Consider the following 19,551-nt stretch of genomic DNA (forward strand, 5'->3'; position numbering starts at 1 on the left):
GGAAGCAGTGGTTGGGAAGGGAGTAAGACAGGGTTGTAGCCTCTCCCCGATGTTGTTCAATCTGTATATTGAGCAAGCAGTAAAGGAAACAAAAGAAAAATTCGGAGTAGGTATTAAAATTCATGGAGAAGAAATATAAACTTTGGGGTTCGCCGATGACATTGTAATTCTGTCAGAGAGAGCAAAGGACTTGGAAGAGCAGTTGAATGGAATGGACAGTGTCTTGAAAGGAGGATATAAGATGAACATCAACAAATGCAAAACAAGGATAATGGAATATAGTCTAAGTCGGGTGATGCTGAGGGAATTAGATTAGGAAATGAGACACTTACAGTAGTAAAGGAGTTTTGCTATTTGGGGAGCAAAATAACTGATGATGGTCGAAGTAGAGAGGATATAAAATGTAGACTGGCAATGGCAAGGAAAGCGTTTCTGAAGAAGAGAAGTTTGTTAACATCGAGTATAGATTTAAGTGTCAGGAAGTCATTTCTGAAAGTATTTGTATGGAGTGTAGCCATGTATGGAAGTGAAACATGGACGATAAATAGTTTTGACAAGAAGAGCATAGAAGCTTTCAAAATGTGGTGCTACAGAAGAATGCTGAAGATTAGATGGGTAGATCACGTAACTAATGAGGAAGTACTGAATAGGATTGGGGAGAAGAGAAGTTTGTGGCACAACTTGACCAGAAGAAGGCATCGGTTGGTAGGATATGCTCTGAGGCATCAAGGGATCACCAATTTAGTATTGGAGGGCAGCGTGGAGGGTAAAAATCGTAGAGGGAGACCAAGAGATGAATACACTAAGCAGATTCAGAAGGATGTAGGTTGCAGTAGGTACTGGGAGATGAAAAAGCTTGCACAGGATAGAGTAGCATGGAGAGCTGCATCAAACCAGTCTCAGGACTGAAGACCACAACAACAACAACAACAACAACAATATCTCGTTTAATTTAAGTACCACATAGGTGTCGTATGTAATATTGAGGAATATTCCACCTTTTGCGACTGTAACAAAAGTTTTATTTACACCGGACACGTTTGGCTTTATTTTAAAGCACTTTAATCAATCAAAAGGAAGTAGACAAAATACATTAAAGAAAACTGTGGACTTACAAAAATATTAGGACTTGAATATCCCGTGTATCAGTGAAGTGCTCTGAGCTATGTCAAATATAATTTTTGTGTGTGACATACACAAACAGCATTTATTTGCTAAAACACTGATCAGCCAACACAAACGTTGAATATTGTGTTACCGCAGCACAAAACTACGAAAGGTGACTTGGCAATGGAGGAGACAAAATACTGTCCACTGAAGATGCTTCAAAAGAGAGAAACGCGTCTGGTCTAAATAAGTCGCTTTCTACAGTTGCAGAAGAGGAATATATTTCAATACCATTGGTAAAACTGCGACTGTGGAACAAAAACAAGAAAGAGAACATGAGTACCATTGTGTATGTGCCATACCTTTCAAAAAATTGCATCCAAACGAATAAAATTCGTGAAGTAAGACACTTGGATAATGTTTTTAAATGAAGAAAATATTCAGCACCTTAACCCATAACCTCTCACTTAGTAGTCCGACACCCTAACCGTTATGCTAACGGAACTCATCTCACAATATAACTCCATGAGGACTCTAACATGTCACGCAAAATACTGACAAACACAGTTGGTATGACTATGAATTACTCAAGCTTCGTCGAAGTACAATAGGATATAAACAATTACCGCTGTTCTTAATTGCGAAAAAGCGGTTCGTGAGATTGGTACGAACACCTTTCCTTGCTATTGCCTGAATTAGGAGTCTTATTGCTTGTTTGGTTTAATTAATTAATAGAATATGAAGCAATTAGTATAAAGAATGCTTTTTCCAAACTTTCTATAAAAGAAAGTGTGCTATCAGGACATTGATTTGTTCTATTACTTTATTTATGACTGAACGTTTCTAAAACTGAAGACACTCGTCCGTGCTCTGCACTGCAGTCGAGATCTGGCAACGTCGTTCTCTGTTCATTGGCTGACTGTGTTTTGTGACGTCAGATGCGCAGAACGAACCTAAACTCGGCCGCCAACATAAATGACGCGCACTATAGCCTATCATCAGGGGTGGCTACTTACCTTACCTGTGGCAACTGCAAACTTACAGAGTGACTAGTAATTAACATCAATGAAGAAGTGCTATTTTAAACATAACATCATTGAACTATTTTATTACAGAATGAGAAATTGGAAGTTACAGTTTGATGTGCTTCTTTGATAATGTACTTTTGTTGTGAGCTGTTTAATCTGGCAGAGAAGCGAGTGCAGTTCACGTAAGTTCACAGAAATGTTCATCAGCTAAACAGCTCGATATTTATATTTGATAAACTTCAGTGTTGAGTAGTCATTCACACATATGAGTGGTCCAAAAAATATAGATCAGTGACTAGGCACTCTCTCTTGTTAACAAATATTTTTCTTCTGGAACATTATTTGAAAATTCAGCAGTTGGATAGCCATTTCGTTTCAGGCCCTTCAGTCCTCTTGTCCTCTTGAAGTTCCTTTTAGGTCCAACTATACAGCTGCTGAATCTTTAATCATTGATGGTGAAATGGGACATCCATCTTCCAACACATCAATAAGCAAAGGACTTTGCAAGAATGAAAATGGAGGTTTAAGTGCTGTCATATCACTAAACCTGACATTTATATCTTCATCAAGGACAGACATTTTACTTAAACAATCTTATACTTGCACCTGAACGAAAGGGAGTCTTTCAGTAGTTTTCTTCAAGCATATGAAATGAACAAATGTTTTAGTCTCAAGGTCTTTCTGAGAGAGTCTTAATTTTTGTGAAAGCTGAACACAGACTGCAGTAAATCAGAAATAAGTTTTTCGGTTCCTTGTAAAGACGAGTGTAGTTTTTGTAAATGCTGAACATCATTAGTAAAGAAGACCTTATCTAAAAGCCACTGTGGCTCATTAAACTGAGGGAACTTCATCATTACTGATTACTAGTATGAAAGATTTGAACAGTTTGGTGTGTTTTGGCATTTGAGCAAATTTAGCTCAGGATTTTTGGTACCACCTGCATAACATGTGGAGATTAATAATATTTAGAAGCTAAATATTCTGTATGAATAATGCAGTGGGATACAATCTTCCCAGTAGGCAGTGAATATTTCACTAAAATACCATCCAGAATTTCTGTAATGTACAACCTCTTCAGTGTAACAAGGTCTATGAGCTCTTTCACCACCTTTAAATCATTTAATAAATGTCTTAGAAATATGGCAAGTTCCAGTTCATCTGGGGTATCTGTAGAATCATCCAGAGCCAGACTCACTGCTGAGCAGTCACACATTTTTTTGCAAGTTACTTACAACATCGTCACTAACAGCAGAACAGCATTCACCTCTCTATTGTATTTCTAAAAGCAAGCATTTGGTCAACCAGTTCTTGTAGTTTTATTATTTTTGGGACCTAAATAGAAACAACTTGTACATTATTGACCTTCACAAACTTGCCCTTCGAAAAAGCCAAGATGAAGCCAGCTCCAGATGTTAAATTTGCTACCTGGTAAACATGGTCATAACCCTGCTCTGTTCTTGAAATTTCTCCTTTCATGATGAAAATTGAGCTTTCCTTAACTGAGAACCAAGATGAATGCCTCTGCTGAAGCCACTGTGGTTAGAGTCTGGATGACATTTCAGATTACTTGCCTTGTGGTGTGTCAGTGTCACATGACACAAGTGTCACATCGATTTACTGTTCCCCTCTACAAAAAGGAATTGCTCGTCCTACTCTCACTCTGTTCCCTTCTTTGGGTTTACACTTCCTAGAAAACATTGTAGCTGTTACGACACCAGCAATAACCACAAGTTTACTTCAGCAGTGTCACTACATGGAGAAAAGCAGCCACAGGTTTGCACAGTTGTGAGTTGGAGCAAGGGATGCCTTTAGTATTGAGCTGCATCTACATCGGCTGCACCATGCTGTGCAAAACAAGCAAAAGAGGTTTGATGTAACACAGCACGTCAGGTGTGGATGGCAAACAACAAAAAACAAGTTCCACACAGTGTCAGTTCATCAGAGGAAATGCCTCATTCCTGTGGGGCACTGTTCAGTTGGCATTTCTCGTTTTCCATTTTTTTAATGATGGTCGTACACAGTGAACAGTGCTGCATACCTACAAACACTGCTCCATTCAATGCTGCCCTACATCGTTTGTGCGTGGCACATTCGATGTGGGCATGGCTTTATATAAGTACTTATAATTTTATTTTATTTATTTTTCTATTGTCACACTTGATTTCAAGAACCCCGCTATACTGATGCAATAGCTGCATGTGGCTCACAAGTCTCATTGTGACTACCTTTGCTATATATGCACATTTTGTGAATTAACAGTAATAATAAATATAATCCTAACTAAACATTTCATAGCTCAAAGATGCTAGATTATTTTTTCATAGGAAATACAGGATGTTGGTACTTGGTTAAAAAACAAGTCGGACCTACGAGACTGACGGTTTGTCTTCATATTTGATTTTGACAAACATCTGTTTGTGTCTCTGCTTTGGAGCCTTATGATTATCAGTGCCTCATGTGAAGTATTTACCACAAAAATGCACACAATAAATGTACCATTGAAGACGATAAATATGTTACTATGCAGCACATTCTTTGATATTGTGGGCAATTCATGAAATATCAAACTTTACGGGAACTTCACAGGTTAAGTCATACAGATCTGGGGTTCAGGGCTAGCAAATAAAAATGGATAAAGGGCGCGGGGTACAAGGTTGGAATCGGAGAATGGGTTAAATGATGATGTGGTTGTAGGTGCCAGCTATATTGTGTTGGTGAGCCATTTGGGATGTATTATCCCAGGGAATTGGAATTGGACAAGATGAATTTACATATCGGTAATAACAATGGCATATCTTGAGGAACATTGTGGTAGTATAGTGTGTAAAGTTCCAGACTAGTATGCTGGAGCGTGTGTTTGATCCTTGTGTAATGCAGTAATTTTTTCTCCCTTTTTCTTTATTCTTGTGCTACTTTCACAGCAGTCAGTGGGTGATGGCCGCCTTTCATGTATTGGTTACAAAATAGATAATAAATATGTAAAGTAAAATTGATTTCGTATTTAAAATGCAGCATGCAGATACGAATTTATTATTTTACAATTTTAAATTCTAGTGTGATAGTTGTCATAGAAACGTTGGTGACAAATTGTTCTTTCAGCATGAACGTTGTATGAAACATATCTTGCCACAGTGACATTTAATTTACGTAAATATGAAAAGAAAATGGATGTTAATTTAGCAGACATAAATCAGTGTCTCTCATATATTCAGTCATATATACCAACTAATTTTGATCCTGTGAAAAACAAAATTCACGCGACTTGCGTCGAACCCAAGACATACTGTGTGTCAGTCTGATACCTTAAATGCTGGGCTGTCTTGCTAATCTGAAAATCGATGCTATTTTAAATGGTAGTATGTAAACTAATCTTGTACACATTCCAAGTGTTCCAATTACAGTGTTCGAGATGTATTGTCATATAAGTTCTGGTCTAGGTTTGTCATGGTACATAGCATATTGCCATGGAGATGTGTAGTGTGTGACAATACTTGACTTTTGAGAGTGCTGGAGTGTGCATTGTTGCTGCCTCCTCCCCCAGCACTGCCACCTTGGCTAAGACTTCAGTTCACTCTACCGGGCAAAGGCAATTACATTGCCTTAATGTTGGTTTGTTGACACACAGTGTATCATCTTATAAATTTGTAAAATAAAGTATCAGAATAATTGTTGATCCAGTAAACTTTTTGTGATAATTGGCACTTATAATGCATTATGTGGCACAAAGGCTAACTTGTTCCTGCACTCTGGACTCAGTAATCACAGTAGGAAAAATGAAAATAAATGTTAAATTACTGTTTCATTAGTCTAGGAAGTTTTTAGAGCCACTGTCGATTCCTTTGCAAGTCTGTGATCTACTCCTGACAGAAAACTTGAGACGAAGTATGCAGCTCTCCCCCAAATCTGTAGCTCCCATAGTGGCGGAAGATGCTGGGGATATCAGATGCTATTTTTTCCCATCTTATTTCTACATCCACATTGCTGTACTTTTTTTATTTACAATGTGATTGCAATCGATTTTGTAGCTGTAAGGCTCCATTTTGTGGCACGAAACTGGTGTACATCAGCAGCTTGAGGAAAATGCTCAACTGTTCATTAAGAGGTACAGCTACAAGTTAATTAAACGAGTTGGGATTTTATCACATTTTTAATCGAATTACGCATTATGTCACTGAATGACACATTGTAGTTCTAATTTTGAGAGTAATGGAATTGAGAAATAGTTTTTAGGATATGGAGATAGAAATGGAATAAACAGTAATAGTTTGTGTTGTTGAATTGGTTTAAGGAACATTTTGCTAGCTTACATTTGTTTCCAGTAAATCTTAATCAGGCAGTTGGCTGTTTACACATTTTTATAGATTTTTGCCTTAACTGAAGGTCACAGTTTGTAGTATTAGACAGAAAGTCATTGACTAAAACAAGTAATATCCGGTGTTCCCCAAGGAAGTGTTATAGGCCCTCTATTGTTCCTGATCTATATTAACGACATAGGAGACAATGTGAGTAGTCCTCTTAGGTTGTTTGCATATGATGCTGTCATTTACTGTCTTGTAAAGTCATCAGCTGGCCAAAACGAATTGCAAAATGATTTAGATAACATATCTGTATGGTGTGAAAAGTGGCAATTAACCCTGAATAAAGAATAGTGTGAAGTTATTCGCATGAGTACTAAAAGGAATCTGCTAAATTTTGATTACACGATAAGTCTCACAAATCTTAAGGCTGTAAATTCAACTAAACACTTAGGGATTACAATTACAAATAGCCTAAATTGGAACGATCACATAGATAATGTTGTGGGTAGAGCAAACCAAAGACTGTGATTCATTGGCAGAGCACTTAAAAGGTGCAACAGGTCTACTAAAGAGACTCCTTACATCACACTTGTCTGCCCTTTTCTGGAGTATGGCTGTGCGGTTTGGGATCTGCATCAGGTGGGACTGACAGATGATATCGAAAAAGTTCAAAGAAGGGCAGCTCGTTTTGTGGATATAGTGCCACAGACATGATACTTGAATTTGAGTGGTAGTCATTAAAACAAAGGCATTTTTCGTTGCGATGGAATCTTCACGGGAAATTTCAATCATCAGTTTTCTCCATCGATTGCAAAAACATTCTGTTGGCACTCACCTACATAGGGAGAAATGATCATCACGATAAAATAAGAGAAATCAGGGCTCGCACGGAAAAATTTAAGTGCTCGTTTTTCCCGCGTGCTGTTCGAGAATTGAACAGTAGAGAGACAACTTGAAGGTGGTTCATTGAACCGTCTTCCAGGCACTTTATTGTGAATAGCCAATTAATCACATAGATGTCGAAAATCCACTCTGTGCTCGTACCAACTACACACAATATGGTTGTGATTTTTTGTTGTAATTAATGGAGTAATCAAAGGATAATGTATGTTTCTGTGTCCACATGCACAGTGGTACGTATTCTTATGTTTTTATGTTAGTTAGACCAAAGTTCCATTCTGCACATTTACAGTTTTCTGGTACATCATTCATATATACAATAATAATAATAATAATAATAATAATAATAATAGTTATAAATCAGAGTTTGCCGCACTGTTGTGCAAAATTAAAGCAACTAAAGGAAATCTTGCTAGGTTGTGTTTGTTTTGCCACGAAACAGTGATAGTAAAGGAGAAACAATGTAAAAAATATACAGAATACAAACAGCTGCAACATGCATAATGGTAGACAGAAATGTTCTTTGTTTTTTTCCAACTTAACGAATTTGCACACACATTCTGACAACTGGGTAATGTACTCAGTATGTGGTGTGACAACCTCTGGCAGCAGTACAGGCCTGACAATGACAGAGCATGCTGTGAATTATGTCATCTGTTTCATGTTAAGGCAGTAATGTCTATTCTTCCTGCAGAGCTGTTTGCAGTCTTGGAGACTGACTGGTGGATGCTGATGTGATGCAAGCCATCTCCGCCCGCATCTCGTGGTCGTGCGGTAGCGTTCTTGCTTCCCACGCCCGGGTTCCCGGGTTCGATTCCCGGCGGGGTCAGGGATTTTCTCTGCCTCGTGATGGCTGGGTGTTGTGTGCTGTCCTTAGGTTAGTTAGGTTTAAGTAGTTCTAAGTTCTAGGGGACTTATGACCACAGCAGTTGAGTCCCATAGTGCTCAGAGCCATTTGAACCAAGCCATCTCCCTAGTGCATCCCAGACATGCTCTATGTGATTCAAATCTGGAGAGCTATGGGATTCAAATCTGGAGAGCGAGCAGGCCACGCATGCAATATCTTCCGTTTCCAAGAAAACATCAACTGCCCGTGCCATATGAGCTCGAGCATTATCGTCCATCAATATGACGTCTGGGGCCCCACAGCACCTCGCAACAACTGCAAATGAGGTCCCAAGATCTCCTCAAGATACCTGGCAGCAGTTAAACCTTTCAGATTCATCTGTACAGTTTCATGAAGAGGGGTTTGAGTGAGAAACATAATCCCTGTCGACACCTCCTCGATAGGTCACTTTCCACGGTGTTTGTGCCCAGAAGTTGTGGTCAATGTTCCCTCCAGATGTGAATCCATCGAGAATCGCTCTCCAGACTAAATCAGGACTCATCTGTGAAAATAACATTGTACCACTGTCCAACTGTCCAGGTGGCATGTAGATGACTCCACCGTAGAAGTCCCCTTCTGTGAAGATGTATCAGAGGTAAGACACAGAGCATGTCTCTGTCGAAGCCTCCTCCACACCTTTTGCCTCAATACAACACATCCAGTGGATGCTGCGAGCTCACATGACAGTTGCGGTGCAGTATTAAGGCAGTAATGTCATGCCCTTACAGCCAAATAATGGTCCTCACTTCTGAAGTCACACGTAATGGGCTCTGCCGTGGTCTTTGAGATACATTTTCGGTCTCTACAAACTGTTACCACATTCAAGAAACAACCGAATGATTCACATTAAGCTACTGGGCCAAATCAGTTTGCTAGTGTGCTGCTTCCTTTCTTTTTATGGCCGTCCACCGCAGTGTCTGGTAGGCATCTTCTCTCTGCCACACTGCACTGTGTATGACCGTGTACACAGCAATTGTGAATGTGGGGCTACCCAGTGACACTATCTCGTTTCGTAGGTACCCTGACGTCATCGTTGTCATGGTAATCCATTGGCTGAAAATCCATCTTCGTGCAGAACATGATCTTTAGGACATCTGTTTGATAGTTTGTGTGATTATATTGTGACTTAGACACAGGAAGGGAAACAGCAGTATGTTGCTTTAATTTTGGACACCAGTGTATATACTGCTTTGTGAATAACAGACAGATTGAGCTAAGTTTTCATAGAATCACAGCTTGCAGACTCTACAGTGATTCCTAAGGGTAGTTTTTGATCTCAGAAAATGTCATCGTTTTGAGCATAAAATTTGTCCCATAGTTCTTCAATAAATTGTCATGGACTGAATTCAAATGATTAGCATAAATTACCAGCCTCTGACCTGCAATGAAGTGCTGCTAGAAGGGGATCAAGTTCTTGTATATAATTTTATATAATCGAGATAGTATTGTATCCAGAGTTAGTTCCTATAAAATTCTTCTGTGTTGTACACCACATCCTGGTACACAGCATGATGATCAATCCAGAAGAATTGCATGGAAATTGTATCCCAGGAAGTAGCAAGAATCATTTCATGCGAGTGACTAATTTTGTGATATGTTGCAGTAATTTCAATTCATTTGTGCACATATGGTACCATGTACTGTCGCCTTCAAATATGTCAGTGCTCAGTCAAATGTGCAAAAGTAAATGCTCCACTGTTGCGTAACTCTACATCTTTATATTAAGTGGAGTGGTGAAGTGGAGGCACAAGACTTGATGGATAATTGCTTAAGAAAATGAAACATCTACAGCCATCCTTACGATGTCATCTTACATAAGTGAACGGCCAAAGTCCCGTGGACCTCCAGTTGCAAGGAAGGAGATACAGAAACTTAATGAATTATTAGGGTTTCTAAAAAAATTATTACTATGTGGTTGAGTTTCCAAATGTGTAACTAACAATTTTCCATTAATATCTCTCTCTCTCTCTCTCTCTCTCCTTTTTTTTTTTTTTTATTTTATTTTTTAAGCCATTGTGTCCATTAATACCTCGGGGCTACAGCAGCGTTCAGTGCAGTGCAATATTTTTGAAAGTTGCCTTTGTTCTAATTAATTAGTAGTAGTAGTAGTATTTTTCTGGGGGTCACTTTTACAGTGCAGTGCAATATTTTTGAAAGTTGCCTTTGTTCTAATTAATTAATTAATTAGTAGTAGTATTTTTCTGTGGATCACTTTTACAGTGATACTGAACATTCAACAGTATTACAGATTAAGAACAAAAAAGTGATTTATGTGTGGGTTGGAACTGTAATAGGGCACATCACTGTAATTACCGTTATACACAATCCTGGTGACTACATTGAAAGACAGTAAAACGTTGAAGCGTGTATCTACTTTGTATAAGTTGTAAATAAATAGATGCCACTATTAAAGTTGCATCCCTCGAATATACAGTCATTTACATACTTACAGGTCTAGTTCGACAGGTGTTGGACAGGTAATTGACTGTGGCCTTATGGTAGAAACTATCCTGGCATTTGCCTGAAGTAATATAAGGAAACAGCAGAAAACATAAATCATGATGGTTGAATGCAGATTCTATCCTGTATCGTCTTGAATACAAAGCTAGTCTCTTAACAGCAGTGCAGGATCATTTTGTTTATCCAAAGGGTAGAATGCTGTTTTACTTATACATTCTTGTAAAGAGGTTATTTCATAATGTAGAAACATAGTTCTACTCTGTTCATGAATTTCTCGACATCAGTCACTCCACACACTACCAGCTGGTAACAGAATCAAGATGATGATCACTTTCCATTTCGTTATCATATCCCACATTATTAAGATCGATGATGAGTTCACAAAGAGGTTAAGGTGTAAGTATTAAATGTTAGAGAGCATAACACAAAAATTTTCCTGACAGAACATTATAGTGCAAAAGTATGTTGTGAAATGACAGGTTTTTGTTGTATCAAAGAAAATAATCAGTGCTTGGAAAAGTAATATTATATGAATGTATAAAAAATTTGCTCACCGAGTGACAGCAGGAGATAGCATGTGAAAGATATTTGCACAAGCTTTCAGAGCCCGTTGCTCTCCTTGACTGCACAGAAAGGAAAGGAAGAGGGATGAAGGAAAAGTACTGGTGAGGAAATGGGGAGAGTTAAAAAAAAATCGCCCAGAACCTTAGATCAGGGAAGACTTACTGGATGGGATGAGAAGGAAAGACTGATTGTAGGGCACCTGCACCAGGTGAGCGTGGAAGTTGGGTGATAAGGAAGACAAGGGAGCAGCGAAAAGGAATTAGTTACTAGAAAGATATGCTGAGACCACAGAAATTATTATTATAATTGCTGTTACTGTTGCAAATGTAATCTTTAATTTGCATACATATAAATTTTATCAAATTAAAATGTGAGTGACAGCTGTGTAACTGTACACCATATGTTTTTTCCAGCTTTCTGATTTTGTGTACAGGGAACTGTGGTTTATGGACAGACATCAAGCCTGTAAGCTCCACTTTCTTCTATCTCTAATGACCTCGATGTTGACAGTGTGGTAAACTCCAATCTTTCTTCAACCTTTTAAAATGTATCACTTTGATATTTCAGTGCTCAAGCCAATCAGCCCATTACCTTCTTTTGTTTTGCCATGTTAGACATCTTGTCAACAACATCACAATGATTGGGAGTATTATCAAGAGAAACTGTTGACATTGTAAACATGCAACACACACACACGACTTCCTTCTGACATTGTCCACTGTCATTGAACTAACAACAGTAATAATAAAGGATACAATACTAACCTTGCCAATATAAGAAATGAAAAGGTCTGGCAACTGCGGGTAGCGGCTGGTCTCGTTCTTATGAGCCCTAAGCTTGCTGTGCCTTCCTCATGGTCCTCACCCCCACTGCTTCTTTTGCAGCTGTCAGTCCTAAAGCAAATTTTGAACAAACTGTATGTAGTAGTTTCAGTAAGTGTATGCTAATGAGTGAACTGGCTCTGTTATTACCCCTCCACCTTTTTAAGATTGGCAAGCTTTCCACAAAAGACTTCAGTTATGTGCCAGAATGACTTCTTAGACAAGGCCGTGGCTAAGTTGTTTTCTTTGTTCAGTCCAGTGTGTATTCTGTCTTTAATGCCGTGTAATGTAGATAGCGTGCGAAGCTCTAAACCTATTTCAGTTTTCTCTCTCAGAGGTGCTTCTTTCATCTTTGGTGTAATTGGCTCTCATCATCAAATACAGGCACATGTAAAATGAAGACTTAACTTTATTTTTTGAACTATGTATACTACTTTTCATAGTGTATCATTTTGTCATTATACAGCCCATGAAATTTTACATATCATTGTGAAAGCTCTACACACATAATGTCCACAGAATATGATCCAGCACGGACGTATTCCCACGATGATGACAGCAACAGCAGCAGTGTGTTTGGGCACTATGACAGTGGGAAGGATGTACTGTCACCACCAGCATCACATCTGAATGTTCCATCCAGTAAAGGCAAGCAGAAGGTGAAATATTCTGGCTCCCCTGTACCATCCACAAGTAGGAGTGGCACCTCTAAGAAGCTGAGCATCGATCTCTCCAACCCAGCATTCCGAAAACCCCTCGACATGGGTAAGTGACAAACCTGTACTATTTGGTATTTGGATTTTGATCCTGTGATAACATGTGATAGCTGCAGGATGGTGTGTTCTGGGGATTTGTTGTTGGCATTACAGTTGAGTTAATGGGTTCAAAATGAATCGGTTTAAAAGTATATTTTGTTTCAGTATCATATTTAGACTTAAATTAAGTATAGTACCGGGTAACATGAAAAACTATTCTGAGGAATCTGATGGACTGTAGCACAACTTGATAAGAAATGCACAGGTGTTCAGTAGTCGCCAGAAACCCCACCGTGTGCACTTCCTGATCCCAGGTTGTGCATTCAAAGGTATGTAGTCCAGATTCCTCGACTTGCGCCATATGGTGGTGGGGTTTCGGGTTCCGCTAAATAGGTCAGGTGTCCACTAACACAGGAGGCAGCTACATGGGTAAAAGTTGCTGTGTGGTGTGAACTAGGCAGTTTCTTTGGTTAGACAGTCATGGGAAAGATCAAAAAGGGCTCCAGTCTCAAAGGGGACAGGCCAAAGAAACGACGAGAATCGACTAAGCAACAGGCGGTATTGTAGTTGTTAATTGTCGTAGCTGTGTTGGAAAAGTACCAGAGCTTCAAGTGCGGATAGAAAGCACTGAAGCTGAAATTGTTATAGGCACAGAAAGCTGGCTAAAGCCAGAGATAAATTCTGCTGAAATTTTTACAGAGGCGCAAACCGTGTTCAGAAAGGATAGATTAAATACAGTAGGTGGTGGTGTGTTTGTGCCTGTTGTTAGTAGTTTATCTTGTAGTGAAGTTCAATAGATAGTTCCTGTGAATTACTATGGGTAGAGGTTATACTCGACAGCCGTATCAAAATAATAATTAGCTCCTTCCACCGACCCCCCGACTCAGATGATATAATAGCTGAACACTTCAAAGGAAACTTGAATCTCATTACAAATAAGTACCACACTGAAACATGGACTATGAGGAAGAAAGGCAGAGACAGGCTGTAGGCTTTTGAGATCTGGACAGAGGATGGAAAGAATAAGTTGGATGGACAGAGTAAAAAATGAAGAGGTACTGGGAAGAGTGGGAGAGAAAAGACAGTTACTACATGTAATAAAGAGAAGAAAAAGAAATTGGATTGGGCTTATATTAAGAAAGAATGACGGACTGATAAAAACAGTTTTAGAAGGTTATGTAGAAGGGAAAAGGAAGTGAGGAAGGAAGAGATTCCAGATACTGGATGACATGATGGACGGTACAACATACAGCAGCCTTAAGAAGGAAGCAATGGATCGCAGAAAATGGAGAGTTTAAGAATCTGCTAATATAGCAGATAACATGATGATGATGATGACCCCACTCATAGTTATAATTGGTGGAGACTTCAATCTACCCTCGATTTTTTGGCAAAAATACATGTTCAAAGCCAGTGGTAGACAGAAAACATCTTCCGAAATTGTACTAAATGCTTTCTCTGAGAATTACTTTGAACAGTTAGTTCATGAGCCCACATGAATTGTAAATGGTTGCGAAAACACACTAGACCTCTTAGCCACAAATAATCCTGATCTAATAGAGAGCATCATGACGGATACAGGGATTAGTGAACACAAGGTCATTGTAGCGAGACTCAAAACCATATCAACCAAAACCACTAAAAATAATCGCAAAATATATCTATTTAAAACAGCAGATAAAAATTCGCTTGATGCTCTCCTAAGAGAGTGTCTCCATTCCTTCCAAGCTAATTCTGTAAGTGTGGCTCAAATTATGTAAGTATGGCTCAAAATCAAAAATACAGTATCGACAGCAATAGATAGATTCATACCACATAAGTTAATAAGAGGCGGGACTGGTCCACCATGGTACACAAAACACGTCAGAACACTTGCAGAAGCAACGAAAAAAGCATGCCAAATTCAGAAGAACGCGAAATCCCCAAGACTGGCTAAGTTTCACGGAAGCTCGAAATTTAGTGCAGACGTCAATGTGAGTTGCTCTTAATAGTTTCCACAATGAAATATTGTCTCAAAATATGGTAGAAAACCCAAAGAGATTCTGGTCGTATGTAAAGTACACCAGTGGCAAAAAACGGTCAATACCGCCACTGCACGATAGCGATGGAAATGTTACCGATGATGGTGCCACTAAAGCAGAGTTACTAAATACAATTTTCTGTAATTCCTTCATGAAAGAAGATGAAGTAAATATTCCAGAATTTGAAACCAGAACAGCTGTTAACATGAGTGACATGAAAGTAAATATCTTAGGTGTTGCGAAAAAACTCGAATCACTTAAGAAAAGTAAGTCTTCTGGTCCAGATGGTATACCACTCAGGTTCCTCTCAGAGTATGCAGACACAATAGCGCCTTTCGTAGCAATCATATACAACCGCTCACTTGACGAAAGGTCTGTTCCTAAAGACTGGAAAGTAGCAAAGGTCACGTCAATATTCGAGAAAGGAAATAGGAGTAACCCATTGAATTACAGATCCATATCACTGACCTCAATTTGCAGTAGGATTTTGGAGCATACACTGTACTCGAACATTGTGAATCACCTTGAAGAAAATGTCTTATTGACACATACCAATACGGATTCAGAAAATATTGTTCTTGTGCAATACAGCTAGCTCTTTATTCCCATGAAGTAATGAGTGCTGCCGACAAGGGATATCAGATCGATTCCATATTAATCAGACTATTAATCAAATTGCGTGCATATGGAGTATCGTCTCAGTTGCGTGACCGGATTTGTGATTTCCTCTCAGAGAGGTCACAGTTCTTAGTGATGGATGGTAAATCATCGAGTAGAACAGAAGGGATATATGGCATTCCGCAAGGTAGTGTCATAGGCCCTCTGCTGCTCCTGATTTATGTAAATGATCTTGGTGATAATCTGAGCAGCCTCCTTACATTGTTTGCAGATGATGCTGTAATTTATCGTCTTGTAAAATCATCAGACTATCAATTTCAATAACAAAATGATCTAGAGAGAATTTCTGTATGGTGCGAAAAATGGCAATTAGCATTAAACAAAGAAAAGTGCGAGGTCATCCACATGGGTACGAAAAGAAATCCGATAAATTTTGAGTATATGGTAAATCGCACAAATCTAAGGGCTGTCAATTAGACTGAATACCTAGGAATTACAATTATGAGCAACTTAAATTGGAATGACCACATAGATAATATTGTGGGGAGGGCGAAACAAAGATTGTGCTTTGTTGGCAGAACATTTAGAAGATGCGACAAACCCACTAAAGAGACAGCCTACATTACGCTTGTCTGTCCTCTGCTGGAATACTGCTGCGCAGTATGGGATCCTTACCAGGTAGAATCGACAGAGGACATCGAAAAAGTGCAAAGAAGGGCAGCTCGTTTCATGTTATCATGCAACAGGGGTGAGAGTGTCACTGATATGATACGCGAGTTGGGGTGGCAGTCACAGAAACAAATGCGGTTTTCTTTGCGGCGAGATCTATTTATGAAATTTCAATCACCAACTTTCTCTTCCAAATGCGTAAATATTTTGTTGACACCCACCTACGTAGGGAGAAATGATCATCATAATAAAATAAGAGAAATCAGAGCTCGAACGGAAAGATTTAGGTGTTCCTTTTTCCCACGCGCCATTTGAGAGTGGAATTGTAGAGAGAAGTAGTATGAAAATGGTTCAATGAACCCCCCTGCCAGACACTGAAGTGTGAATTGCAGAGTAACCATGTAGATGTAGATAGAAAGAATTGAGTGGTGGGGGGACCACAAGTTATTGCATTATATCAGAAAAGGTTTCAAATAAGGTGCGCAGGCCCAGATTCACAAGTAGCAATTGTATTGTGAAGTGGAAACATAATTTGTACTTAAAATCCGGCCGGCTACTGTGGCCGAGCAGTTCTAGGCACTTCAGTCCGGAACTGCACTGCTGCCACGGTTGCAGGTTCCAATCCTGCCTAGGGCATGGATGTGTGTGTTGTCCTTAGGTTAGTTAGGTTTAAGTAATTCTAAGTCTAGGGGACTGATGACCTCAGATGTTAAGTCCCATAATGCTTAGAGCCATTTGAACCTTTCTCTCTCTATTTTTTTAACTTAAAATGCAGTCATTACTCTTGTGGACCTACAAAAGTAACTGATAGCAGTCACAGTCCTCCAAAGCATTGTGATTCGGCTGACATATTTCCTAATATATCACAGGAATGACTAGTGATTAAATGTTCAATTGTAAGGTCCTTCAGCTTAGTCTTCAATGCTACACTGTTACCAAGAAGCCACCAAGTACAAGAATGACTATGCACCATTAGTTAGTGCTTGCTATGTTATGCAACAATGACTTGTGTTGTCACTCATGTATAGGGGAAAAAAATTGCCATGACTAATAATTTGTGTGAGAGAATACAGTCCGTGTTTTAAGTTATTCATAACTAGCTACAATGTAATGAAAAAAATAAATTTTATATTGTGGTTTACAAGATGCAGATGTGTCCTTACTACTTCCATTTTTCCCCCTTCAGTAATGCCAGATTAACCTTGCTGCTGTGTAGGCATTTAATTGTGCTGTTGGGCATCAGACTAAGAGTGGCGAGCACCAAGCTGGTATAAATTACTCTTGTAGTAACTCTTACTTCTTTAGTCTGGCCTACTTTTGTAAATTACTTCTGTAGTCATACACTCTTTTAGTAACTGTTGGAGAGCTCAATTTCTATTTACTTCTTTAGTTGTAACTAAAGTCTTAACACTTTTTACTGAAGGAGTAAGCCATTTCTGCACCCTGCTGGCGCATGCATTACATTCTCTCTCAGAAAATACTGATTGTCGGCAGACATTATTGCATAACCTTCTGTGTAGTTTATGTTCATCACTATAATTTTAAAAGCTAGAAAGGATTATTAAATTGAATTATTAAAATTGGGAAATGTAAATGCTATTTTACTAATTAATGATAAGACCTGTGTATTATGAAAAACAATCATGCTATTAATGGACGAATCTAACCCCGCCATCTACAGCTACCAATGACCATTTTTTGTTGGTGACATGTATTAATTTAAGCACCAGTCTGGGATACGAGCTAGTAGCAACATGGAGGTAGCCAAGAAACGTTCAAAAAACATATCAGAAAATGAAAAAGAGTGGTTTGCTGAAATAATGAAAAAGTACGTAACTACTATTGAATCTAAAATGCACAATGTCAACGTGCTAAAAAGGAAGAAGGATGCTTGGGAAAAAATACACGTTGAATACAACGCAGAACCTCTTACACAAAGGTAACAAGAGCAGCTTTTTAGTAATTTGGAAGGACATGAAAGCGAAAGCAAAGAAAATGAAAGCTAAATGTTATCGAGAACAATTTCAAACTGATGATGGAGTAGGTGAGGTGAGACAAAGATGACAATAGAAGCCAAATGGTTGTTTGTATGATCCAAGTTTTCGAGGGGATAGCTGGAGTTAACAACATTGACACATCTCAAGATAATGTGATATTTTCAAGCAACTTCGATGATGATAACTACACTGAAGGTAGCAATGAAAGTGCGGAAGGTGGAACTTTACCCCATAGCTACGAACCTCAGCCTGCAGTCTCTGGTGGGAGCTTATCAGAAGATGTGCCCAGCAAAAGAGGAAGAGAATATGCAGTTGTAGTAAAGAAGCAAGAGTTGTTGAAAAAAACAGTCAAGCTTCATTCCTTAAAAATGTCTTTAATATGAGGAGAATACAATGCAAAAATGTTATTAATAGAAAGACAAAGAGAAATCATGGAAGAAGAGCATAACCTTAAAATGGAAATTATGAGTAAGTTCAAGAACGTAATGGAGCAAACTTCAGGTTTCAGTGCTTCAGCCAGTGTGCTCGACAAATGTGGGTTTTTGTGAATAAATAAGGAAATATTTATATGTATAAAAAAATCTTCTGTTTCCTTGATACTTTTTCAAGTGGTTAATATGTACTTGTTTCTTGTATGGTATAATATTTGTGTTTATTATTTCAGCCTCGGTACTAATATTTGTTATTACCACATTCTAATATTTATCTGAATTTTCAATATTATAAAATAAGTCTTTTTTTTTTTAAGAAATAATTTAAACATTTTATGACTTTGTATACTCAATTAAGAAATAAAACGAGACTGTTAATCCCCTAGCAAAAAAAAGAAGAAAGAAAGAAAGAAACTATAAAGTTACAGATAAATAAAATGAGTCACTTTTCACTGCAGTAGTGACAATCCGGTGGCTTATTTATTCATTTAAGAAGGAAAAGTCTTAACACTTAAGTTCTGATTTTAGTAGCAAATTAGGTACAATTTTAATTAAAGTAATTAAGTATAATAGACCTTCTGACGGCTTGGCATGCTGCTGGCTGGAATGCATATTGTTTGATGTTATTCACCTCCACAGCATCAGGGTGCAACACATCTCCAACTTATATTCCAAAGTTGTGTAGAACTGCAGCAGCCACCATAACATTCCCACACTTGTTTTGGTTTAAATCACATTGTTTTAATGAGAACTTGGAAACATTTCTTTCAAACCCTGAATGCTCGCTCTATTACACATCTGGTAGCAGTATGGGCTCTATTGTAGTGCAGTTTGGAACACAGGTGTCATAAGATGTTTGGAGAGAGCATATCCAACATACCACCAATCATATTGTCCATTTTCGAATTCTGCAGCAACTCCACTATTGTCCCAAATGCGTGCATCATGCGTGGAACCCGGCCAACGCCTTATCACGTTCAAAATCTTCATATTGGC

The 19,551-nt window shown here is 38.5% G+C and overlaps 1 protein-coding gene across 3 annotated transcripts in view; it reads left to right on the forward strand.

Moving 5' to 3' along the window:
- Nucleotides 1-19,551, forward strand: part of LOC124717381 — a 184,658-nt gene that overhangs the window by 47,808 nt on the left and 117,299 nt on the right. For all 3 annotated transcript variants that reach the window (XM_047244225.1, XM_047244227.1, XM_047244226.1), the window contains exon 4: nucleotides 12,584-12,829. In XM_047244225.1, coding sequence (XP_047100181.1) covers nucleotides 12,584-12,829 — 246 coding nt within the window. The remainder of the gene's footprint in view (nucleotides 1-12,583; nucleotides 12,830-19,551) is intronic.

Source organism: Schistocerca piceifrons, chromosome 9 (assembly GCF_021461385.2).
Source record: "Schistocerca piceifrons isolate TAMUIC-IGC-003096 chromosome 9, iqSchPice1.1, whole genome shotgun sequence".
NCBI classification, from domain to species: domain Eukaryota; kingdom Metazoa; phylum Arthropoda; class Insecta; order Orthoptera; family Acrididae; genus Schistocerca; species Schistocerca piceifrons.